The 11,398-nt window shown below is 43.6% G+C and overlaps 1 protein-coding gene across 21 annotated transcripts in view; it reads right to left on the reverse strand.

The window, feature by feature from the left end:
* Nucleotides 1–5,531: 5,531 nt before the first annotated feature.
* Nucleotides 5,532–11,398, reverse strand: part of SETD5 (SET domain containing 5) — an 80,195-nt gene continuing 74,328 nt past the window's right edge. For 15 of the 21 annotated variants that reach the window (XM_017501579.2, XM_017501574.2, XM_037728874.1 and 12 more), the window contains 4 exons: nt 9,915–10,216; nt 8,556–8,689; nt 7,968–8,056; nt 5,532–7,636 (listed from right to left, as the gene is read on the reverse strand). In XM_017501579.2, coding sequence (XP_017357068.1) covers nt 7,028–7,636; nt 7,968–8,056; nt 8,556–8,689; nt 9,915–10,216 — 1,134 coding nt within the window. In that variant the 3' untranslated portion in view covers nt 5,532–7,027. The remainder of the gene's footprint in view (nt 7,637–7,967; nt 8,057–8,555; nt 8,690–9,914; nt 10,217–11,398) is intronic. The other 6 variants (XM_037728882.1, XM_037728880.1, XM_037728886.1 and 3 more) reach the window with 1 other exon arrangement.

The raw sequence follows: 11,398 nt of genomic DNA on the forward strand, positions 1-11,398 counted from the left end.
CGGGGTTTCACCACGTTGACCAGGATGGTCTCGATCTCTTGACCTCGTGATCCACCCGCCTCGGCCTCCCAAAGTGCTGGGATTACAGGCTTGAGCCACCGCGCCCGGCCTGATTCTGTACTTTTAAAAAGCAGGCATGACTTAGGAGTTTTTCATTTCATGGCTATATTCTCATTTTTGGTGTGTATGTAAAATACTGAAATATGGACTGTGTGAACCACAGTTATTTAAATTCAGTACAGAATATGCTTGTAACTTTATGAACAATTGTTTCAGGAGTTAAAAAACAAGCTATTTTTATTTCTGTAAGGGTAATACAGTCTGGATTTTATGGGATAATCATAATTTTATTTTTCAAAATACTTCATTTAATCTAATGAATTTAACTCCTCCCCACCCCCTCCCCTAGAGTATCCTGTTCGGTTTGCATTCTACGAGGAATTTCAGTGTGGAGCATTGTCCTATAAGGGCTTTGAATTAAGTTTCTGAGGTCCAGACTGCTCCAGCCCTTTCAGGCCTAATCAAGCGTCTTTTATTTTTGAGGCAGAGTTCCACTCTTGTTGCCCAGGCTGGAGTGCAATGGTACGATCTCGACTCACCACAACCTCTGCCTCCCGGGTTTAAGCGATTCTCATGCCTCAGCCTCCTGAGTATCTGGGACTACAGACATGTGCCACCACACCCACGTAATTTTGTATTTTTAGTAGAGACGGGGTTTTTTCATGTTGGTCAGGCTGGTCTCGAACTCCCAACCTCAGGTGATCCACCTGCCTCGGCCTCCGAAAGTGCTGGGATTACAGGCATGAGCCATTGCACCCGGCCGTGTCCTTTGTATTCACTGCAAATGCCACCCAGTTTCAGCTTGCTGAGCTTTCAAGTGAGTACTTGTTATTTTGAAGTTCTGAGAACCATCAGATGTGCCATTGTTTCCACTAGAACAGACGGTGATACCATGCAGGTCTTGTGGCTGTTGGTGGTTTATCTGTTGTTTGGGGGTTTCTGGAGATATCTTGTTTTGCTGCAAGTTGTCCAAGGTTTCCAAGTTTCCTATCATGACTGCTTCGTGAGCTTTAATGGATAACTTAAGAAACAGTAAAAACTATGATTTCGGAATCCCTGCCACGTTAACTTTTCAATGCAGGGGCAGGTAAAAGTTACAAAGACACCATCTCCTTCAATGACTATGCTTTTCTCCAAACTGTTTCCTTCATCTATCTTTAGAACACAGCATTTTAAGAACCTTTGGCAGGTCGGGTGTGGTGGCTCATGCCTGTCGTCCCAGCACTTTAGGCCGGGGCAGGAGGATCGTTTGAGCCCTGGAGTTTGAGAGCAGCCTGGGCAATATGGCAAGACCCTATCTCTAAAAAAAAAATAATTAGCTGGGTGTGGTGGTGCAGGATAATTGCTTGAACTCAAGAGGGTTCAAGCAATGCAGTGAGCTATGATTGTGCCACTGCATTCCTGGATGACAGACTGAGACCTCTTTTTTTTTTTTTTTTTTTTTGAGACGGAGTTTCACTCTTGTTACCCAGGCTGGAGTGCAACGGCGCAATCTCGGCTCGGCGCAATCTCCGCCTCCTGGGTTCAGGCAATTCTCCTGCCTCAGCCTCCTGAGTAGCTGGGATTACAGGCACGCACCACCATGCCCAGCTAATGTTTTTTTTGTATTTTTAGTAGAGTCAGGGTTTCACCATGTTGACCAGGATGGTCTCGATCTCTTGACCTCGTGATCCACCCACCTCGGCCTCCCAAAGTGCTGGGATTACAGGCTTGAGCCACCGCGCCCGGCCTGAGCCCTCTTTTTTTAAGACCGAGTTTCGCTCGTTGCCCAGGCTGGGTGCAATGGCCTGTGATCCACCTGTCTCAGCCTCCCAAAGTGCTGGGATTACAGGCATGAGCCACTGTGCCTGGCGAGACCCTGTCTCTTCAAAGAAAAAAGAATGACTCTCTCTCTGAGCCTCACAGCAGATTACGGAGGTTGTGATCAGTGCAGTTTAAAAGCAAAGGGCCTCCTCTGTTTGTACAACTGCATTTTTTTTTTCCTTCAGGGTAACCTCTGCTAAACAGAGAACCCTACACTTTCAAACAGATGGCTGGGGGCCAAAAGGGCCAGACTGCTGTTTTTCAGATAGTAAAGGGTATCACACTTTTTCAGCTAGGTAAGTGGTTTCTGGTCATAGCGTCACGACATCTCTAGCTGTTTCTGTTTCCTGGGTTAACTGCAAAATTTCCAAAACTGTTTGTTTGGGTCTGCCACTTAAAAGAGAGGAATCTTAAGTTGTATCTTCTGAACTTATACCCACATTACACATTGTTGCTACATGTGAATGACGTAGCTGATGACATAAGTGGAAGAATCCAGGAAAGTGTAAAGTGATATAGAAGGTGCCACTGTTGCACTGGCTTCTTTAATCTTGTCTAGCTTCTATTTACACCAAGTTTGTCTAACCCATAGGCCACGGGCTACAGGCAGCCCAGGATGGCTTTGAATGCAGCCCAACACAATCATAAACTTTCTTAAAACATTATAAGATTTTTTTTTTTTTGGCTCATTAGCTACAGTGTTAGTGCTTTTTATGTGCTGCCCAAAACAATATTTCTTCCAATGTGGCCCAGGGAAGCCAAAAAAATTGGACACCTCTGAATTACACCATATCAAAAGCAAAGTACCTGGCAATACAGTAGGTACTTGAAAAGAATAGCAAATAGGTTAACTCTGAATGGGCAGTTGACGGTCTTACCTTGATATTCTCAGCATTTCAGATGTAGCCTACCACACAGGTGTTCAGCAAATGGTCATGAAACAGAACCTTCCAATTCTGGCAGAAATAAGTTAGTTTTTTTTGGGGGGGACGGAGTCTCACTCTGTAGCCGAGGTTGGAGTGCAATGGTGCGATCTTGGCTCACTGTAACCTCTGTCTCCTGGGTCCAAGCGATTCTCCTGCCTCAGCCTCCCAAGTAGCTGGAATTAGGAACGTACCACCATGCCCAGCTAATTTTTGTGTTTTTAGTAGATAAGGTGTTTAGTTTTATTCATTATCAGAAGCCCTATGGTATAGCTGAAACACTATACTAGGTCTCGATTTCTCATCTTTAACTTCTGCCATTTGGCTTGCTTTCTTCACAGAATTATGAGTCCAAGTAAGACACTGTATATGGAAACGCTTTTTAAAGACCATGCATACTATTCTCTTCCTACCCCAGGTAGAATTAGGTTGTGGTTGGTGGCAGGTTACCTAGGTATTCCTAGGGCATTTTGGAGGGAGTCTTCTAAGAAACAAGTGGTTTTGTCATCTTTCCAATTACTTTCTAACCTCCTTAAACTAATAAATAGCATCTTCATCTTTGAATCCTTTATGTGCTTTGTAAAATGTAGTCTACCTTAGTTACCTGGTAAATATTTGTCAAACAAATGTTACAACACAATAATGCCAATTCAATCCATTGGCAAGTTCTGCTGTGTACTTGCAAAACATATCCTGATTCCAATTACTTCTTATCCCCATCATTATTGTCTTAATAGACGCCACTATTGCATCATTGCTTGTCTAAACAACTGCTCTACCTTCCAAACCAGTTTCTCAGCTCCTATTCATCTCTTCACCAACAGGATCAAAACAGAGCAATTTAAAAAAACAACCAAATATAAATTAGACCTATGTCATTTCTCTTCTTCAAATCCTGCAATGACTCCTCCACTGTACTTAATGAATGCAGATTATTTATACCTACAAGGTTCTACATTAGAGACCAGCAAACTACAGCCTACAAACCAAATCCAACTTGCCCCTTGTTTTCTGTAAATAAAGTTTTATTGTAACATAGCCACATACTGTCTATGCCTCCTTTTGCACTGCAATGGAAGAGCTGAATATTTTATTTTTTTGAGACAGAGTCTTGCTCTATCGCTCAGGCTGCAGTGCAGTGGTATGATCTTGGTTCACTACAACCTCCGCCTCCCAGGTTCACGTGATTCTCCTGCCTCAGCCTCCTGAGTAGCTGGGATTACAAGCATGCATTATCATGCCTGGTTAATTTTTATATTTTTAGTAGAGATAGGGTTTTGCCATGTTGGTCATACTGGTCTAGAACTCCTGACCTCAAGTGATCCGCCTGCCTTGGCCTCCCAAAGTGCTGGGATTACAGGCATGATTCACGCCCAGCCAAAGAGCTGAATAATTATAACAGAGACCACATAGCTTGCAAAGTCTAAATATTTACTATCTGGCCTTTTGTAGAAAGTTTGCCGACCCTTGCTCTACATGATCTGACCCCTATTCTCCCTCTTAATGGATCTTTTATCCCCTTTCTCAACCCCACCCATTCACTACATCTTAACCAAGCTTTCTCTGCCACAGAGTCTGCAATGCCCAGGAATGAACTTCATTCACATCGTCCCAGGACTGCCTCCTTGTCACTGAGGTATCAGTTTAAATGTCAACTCCTCAGAGACTTTTCTTGACCAACCAATCTAGAGTGGCTCCTTCAACTGCCTTAGTCACGTATCTCCTAGGAAACAATTAACATGGCAATGACTATTTAAAATTATGTTACCAGTTTAGGTCTCTCTTCCACTAGAATTTGAACTCCATGAGAGAAGAGACCATACTTTAACCACCCCAGCCAGCACTCTAATCACAAGTCTAGCACCAAAAACAGTGCCTTTTTGAATGAAAGAGAAAGACCAACAAATAGTTGCTGAATTAATGAGGCCAAGGTCAGGAACACTACTCAAGTTCAAGGCAGTTTGTAATGCTCACTTGCACTGTTGCAGGTTTGCCTTCACACTGTCCTGACTGCAATCGTAAAAAGCAAAGTAGATCAGACAGTATTCCTGGCCCCATTATGATGGGCAAAACAACTCCACCAAGGGCACATTCTCCTCAGGTAAAAATGGCATTAGGAAAAGCAGGCAAGGCAGGGCCACAAAATTGGACAAAGAAGTTCTCAAGTTTATGATTATTATGGTTAAGAATTTTATTATCAAAATTATTACATCTCTTGTGAAAGTTCAAATGTTACAGCAAGGTGTAAACACTCCACTTGAGAAAGAAGTGATACTTCTTTCCTTCCAAGAGTTCCCCCCACCCCCCCTCCCCAACCCCCCCAAGAGGTCTGGTCTTGACAGCACCCTGCCCACACAGAGTGGCTGGGGTCTCTGCACGTGCCAGGCAGGGTGAGGGCCGCCTGCCCGCTGGCCTCTCCCCTCGGTTAATAGCCAAGGGGAGAATGCAAACCCCAGCCCAAATGGAGAGACATTTACATACGTTTTATATAATATACAAAGAAACCAGCATCCCAGGCAACATGATTTCCACTCCCAATGCTCTCCCAGACTGATGGGTTTGTGGGGGAAACAACTAAAAGAAAAGTACTCTGCTGAGGTCTCAGCATTAAAAAAAAAAAAAAAAAAAAAAAAAAAAAAAAAAAAAAAAAAAAAAAAAAAAAAAAAAAAAAAAAAAAAAAATCTCCCCTCATTTGAGCAAACACCTGATTCGATTTTGAAAAGTGAAATTTTGTAACAGTCACACACAAAGAGAGAAGACTGTGCATATGAGAGTTGTAGGACAGGGTAGAAAAGGGGATGCGAGAGGCTGGGGGAAAAAAGGAAGAGAAAACAAATTAGAGGGAAGGAAGGAGGGAAACTCACAGTATTATCTTGTCCAAAAGAAAAGAAGGTCCACTGCAGCACCAGGGATTACACCTGTCATATATTCACTACCCCTACCATGGTTATAACTGAATACAAAATTAGATAAATAAAAACACGCCAGATATTACAGTAAACAAGTGAAAGAAATAAGCTGGCAACCATATGGAATTTAAAAAGATTGTGTACCCCACCTGGGCTGGCTCCAGGGCTCCTCCAGGGGTGTACAACAGGCACAATGCACTGATGGGGAGAAGCCGGTCTGCTCTCGTCTCTCATCCAGAACAGTGTTAGAGGTGTGGGTGGCTTGGTAACTCTTTCACTGGGCCCACTCACATAAGCATCCCCCAAAGAAATGTGGCGCAGGCCCACACACAATCACAGTCCTGTCGGTGCCACTCCACAAACCTATCTTCCCACTCTTACCCTGCAGTCACAAGTGCATACTCCCCAATCATGGAGGCGGTCCTGCTCATCGGATCATCAACTCCTGATTAATTGGGAGTAGAAAAAATAAAATTCAAAGCATTCCCAAACCACTTGGTATCCTTCCTAATCAAATTCATTGCCAAAAGCTGGTAAGTAGCAATGCAATTGGCCTATACCACGTCTCATTCCTCTTTTCCTTGTCTACTTACTTCATGGGTTACTGAGCTGTGAAATAGCTTGGGAAGGAGGAGTAGTATGGAGGCTCAGATAATCTGCTCCAGAATAATCAAGAGCTGACCATGAGCTTTTCTTCAAAGAGCCAGGCACCTTCCAGTTGGTGCAGGTTCCAAGCTTTACTATCCCTGCCTATTTCTTGGTGATCTTAAGACAAAGATAGGCAGGATTCTTGGTGGACACACATTGGCCAGATACCTGCTTTTGGAATGGTTGTCTTAGAAAGAACATTTATATACCTACCTTTTTTCTTAAGTGCATGAAACCCTAATGGTATTCAGATGGCTTGGAGCTTTGAGACTGGCTCTTTTCACTTTTTTCCTTTGAAAACTTTTTTTTTTTTTTTAAATTTAAAAAGATGTCCTCACTGCACAAGTGACTACAGGCTACAGGCAAGGATGGGAGACGGAGGCTTCAACACAACTCATTGCACTTAGAACCGTTACTAACCGAAACACCATTTGCTTGTCAACAATGTACCCTTGACAGCAGGGAGAAACTTCTTTATAGTCTCTGCTTCAGACAAGATTTACATCTTTCTCCAAGGCCAGAGGCCAATTGTGACCACGAGTCTTGTTTCTTGTCCACCAGACCCAATCCTCTGGCACCTTGTACCCCCCCTTCCCCAGCAATATGCTCGGCCTAGGTTCCAGAGGCAGCTGGAAGGAAGCAGCTATGGGCTCATTCAGTTCAGTTTGCCCAAATCCAGAAGCCCTAGGAAAGTCCTGTCTGAGTCTTGACTCCTGACCCTTGCAGTGGCTGGAGTCGGTACTGGTGCACACCCCCACTCCCACGGTGTGGGTAGTGCTGTGAATTGGAAACCGCAGATACCCTGGAGGCCTGGTAGACAGCTGACTGCCCAGCACTGGGCAGACTGATAGTCCGTAAGTCTGATGGCAATGACGACCTAGAGTTCTGAGGAAAGGAGGTGGAACTCAGAGTTCCTGTGCTGGACTGAGAAACCGAGTCTGAGGTTGGTGAGTCTGAGGGTCCCTGCAGGGTAGGGCTAGCAGCACTAGAAGGGCAGCTCCTCCTTGGAAGATTGCTGCCAGTGCTGTTTCCAGAATGTGGCTGGCTGCTAAAATACCCTGGTGTCCCTGTAAATGGGGCCAACGAGTCTGTGGACACAGGGTGGGCGGGGCTGGAATAGGATGTGGAAGAGAGGGATGATTCTGAAGAACTGTGAGAGGGGGGGTTTCCAGGTCTCAGTGCAGTAGTTCGATAACTGTATCCTGGAGATTGTGTAGGATGTCCTCTGAAGGGGGAGGAACTCTGCTGAAGGAGGCTTTGTGATTCTGTCCGGGGACTATCACACTGCAGGAGCTAGACAAAGTTGGGAGGAAAAGAATAAGGAGGTGAAGAAGTCCCTTAAATGGCTGGTGAACATTAGTAATACCCTATTTTTTTTTTTTTTTTTTCATCTTTTAACGATGTATTCTTTTTAGGAAACCAAAGGCAGTAAAATGGCTGTCTTTGATCACCCTACTCATGTTCTGGCATAATTTATTACCTGAGGGTAAGCAGATGACTTATTTCCAGGGCTGCTGAAACTGTATGCAAAGACAGCATCTCAATGGCAAAGGATGACCAGGACAAACAATTTGGAACCCAGAACACACTCATATGTCTAGAGATCAGCAATTTCTCATCTCACCTGGTAGCTGTATCTGGAAGGGCTGTAAACGGTGGCTCCTTTAGAGAGTGCTGAGCTCAGTGTCTCTGGGCCTTCTCCATCTGCAGGATCTGGAAGGTTATACATATATATATATATATATATATTAAATCAACTTGGCTTCTTACAATAAGTAAGAAATAGCCATTATTCATTCAAATCACCAATGCCATCACCAACCCATGCTGCTCTCTTTGTGACAAATCAGGTGAGTGCAGCATGCCAGAAGGGCAAAAGGAGTGGTTAATTATGGGCTATGTTCTAAATGCCTGATCTGATTCTCGTCTCCTTCTTTTTCTTCATCCTTCATCGAGGTGAATTTCCAGGACTTTGGAGAGATGAAAGTTACAGAAAGGTATCCCTTGGGGAAAAAAGAGCAGACAGAGAGCAAGCGATGCTAGATCTTACAAATGTAACCCAAAAGAGCCCAAGTGGGCTGGAACCTAGCATACAGCAGAGTCTAACTGCATCAGAAACTAACTCACCTCAACTCAGCACTTGGCATTAACTGTACAGAGCTTGGCTCATGCGTCCCTGAATGTGGTTGGCAGCAGAAGGCCAAGGGCTCACCTGAGTCTTTCTCTGTGATGTTACTTTCCCACGTGGGAGAGGGCTCTCCCTTTTGGGCCACCCTCACACTGCTTCGGAGGACCTTGGGGATGCTCCCTCCTTCTCGGAGTCGTTCTACTGATGTGGGAACCATCCTGTAAAGGCAACAGGGTGCAAGTTCAAGCCACAGGACTTACCTGAAACAAATGAAGCCCTAACTAAGGTGCACAATCTATTTCCTTAAAACATCCTCTTAAACATTACTTCCTTCAGAACCAATTTAGAACAAGGTATTTCCTGTGCCCCACAGGCACAAAAGAGAAACAACAACAGCCACTTAAAAAAAAAATAAATTGGTCGGGCGCAGTGGCTCACGCCTGTAATCCCAGTACTTTGGGAGGCCGAGGCGGGTGGATCACGAGGTCAAGAGATCGAGACCATCCTGGTCAACATGGTGAAACCCCGTCTCTACTAAAAATACAAAAAATCAGCTGGGCATGGTGGCACATGCCTGTAATCCCAGCTACTCAGGAGGCTGAGGCAGGAGAATTGCCTGAACCCAGGACGTGGAGGTTGCGGTGAGCCGAGATTGCGCCATTGCACTCCAGCCTGGGTAACGAGTGAAACTCCGTCTCAAAAAAAAAAAATAAATAAAAATAAAAATAAAAAATAAATAAATAAATAAAGGAAAAAATGGATTAAAGATGTCAACTTCCCTTAACTGCCATTTAAAAATGTTAAAAAATTCTCCTCTGGGAAATCATGTGCCTGATACATAGTAGTGGTTTTAATAAATGTTTCATAGATTAATAAATATTAAACATTTGAGCCAGAATCCTCCTTTCCCAGTCTTACTTTTTTCAGTTCAAGATCCCTGAACTCCTATTCTCTATTTCACTCACTTGATCCTCAGTACTTGCCATCAGTATTATTCATTTTTAAATTCATGGTCTCCCCTAAAACAGACAAGTACTTTCAGAATGTCTTTTTGCTCTGTGTACACTAGCTGTGTGGAAGAGAGACATCTGCTGTTAATTCACGTGGAACCTGGCTGGATTCTTAACTCACCTTTCATGTGAAATGAGAAATAGAAGAGGCAGTGTTAGTGCCCACCAAATAAAAGAGCTCATCTGCATCCATAACTACATGTCATCCAAAGCGCTGCTCCACAGGCATGTTGGTAATTCTTAATTCTGCAAAGCTGGGGGATTGCAGCTGACACCATTAAATCAGCTGAACAGGACAGATGGCACTGTCGGCTGGCTGTCTCAGATGTTCCCATCAAGTGTTCCCATAGATTCTAGGTAAAACTGGGAATGATCCTAGTTTTATACTCCCCCAACACCCAATTTAACTATAAAACATCAAATATAAACTTACCACCTACTGCTGATATTCTCTGCAGGTCTGCAGTGAGATGAAGAAGTGCCTCTGGAATCTGATGGGCTTACCGCCTCCAAATGGGACATAGAGGAATGAGATGGGGAGAATTTTTTGTGAGGGGAAGATGGGGTTCGGGATGAGGATCCCTGCACACCATGGGCACCAGTGTCAGAAACAGAGTTACTGCTGCCTTGTCCAGCTCCTGCAGACTTGCTTTTGCTCTGTGCAGAGTCACCTCCCCCACCAGCAGAATTTTCCTTAGCTTCTTGTTTCCGTTTTCGGTATTCCAGCAAGGATACCTAGAAAGGAAAAAAGAAATGGTACTCTAGCTGGATATCATTAGTGGATCACTAGCAAAGAGGAAAGATGGAACAGTAGTAAACCACTAACCAAGTCACGCAAACAAAGCAAACACCGATCCTGACAACTTTTTTTTCAGATGTGAAAGAGATCTGAGCATGGCTACATATTTAAGACAGTCAGAAACTAATAAGAGGAAGAGAATAAACTAGGAGGCAAGTTTTTGAAGAATGATGTTTGGCAATTAGATCATCACCTTTTTTCTGTCTTCAGGAAAACCTGTGAGGTTACCATAACACAGTAACAAAAGCGTGCTATCATAGTTATTTGGAACAATGGGAGTACCCAGAGAAGGGAGAATTGGAAGCTTATGTAGTTTGAAAAGCCTCCCAGGTGATTCTGATGGTTGTTCTGTACTCCTTGGGAATCCCTAGAGTTAGCTGAGAGAGAGAGAAAGGAGGAGGGAAAAGGGGAGAGAGAGGTAGAGAGAGAGAAGAAAACAAGAAACAAACAAAAGAAAAAGCCAATGCTCCAGGGTACTTAGATATGATCAATTTTTCAAGACATAAATAGAAATTTATTATTGTTTCTATCTTACACATAGATGTAATTAATGTAGAAAGAGAGGAAATTATTTCTAGTTTATACTTTTTTTTTTTTTTAAATTTTGTTTTAAAAGATGGGGGTTTCTTCATGTTGGTCAGGCTGGTCTTGAACTCCCGACCTTAGGTGATCCGCCCACCTCGGCTTCCCAAAGTGCTGAGATTACAGGCGTGAGCCACCACGCCCAGCTTCTAGCTTATACTTTTAGCAAGCTAGCTCTAGAAGAGTACTTGATAACTCTCCCCCAACCTCCCCTTCATCTCCCTAATACTTACTCATTCTTTCCTGGCAGCAGATCTCCCACCCTCACCTGACCCTGCCCACCACAATCTCTGCCCTGCCTGGAATACCATTTCTTTGCTGTTCTGGCACACTGGTTACACAGTCTGTAGAACCTATTACAGTGTCTTGATTGTTCCCTGACTAAACTATAAGTTCTAGGAGGGCAAAGGTTAAGTTATTTGGCTTTTTATCTTTAACACTCAGCACAGAATTTGGCATAGGCTTAAATTTATGCTTAAAGGGGCCCAAAGTGTTTCTGAAATAACACATCATGATTTCTTTTTTTTTTTTTTTTT

This window comes from Cebus imitator, unplaced genomic scaffold (genome assembly GCF_001604975.1).
Source record: "Cebus imitator isolate Cc_AM_T3 unplaced genomic scaffold, Cebus_imitator-1.0 Scaffold281, whole genome shotgun sequence".
In the NCBI taxonomy this organism is placed as follows: Eukaryota; Metazoa; Chordata; class Mammalia; order Primates; family Cebidae; genus Cebus; species Cebus imitator.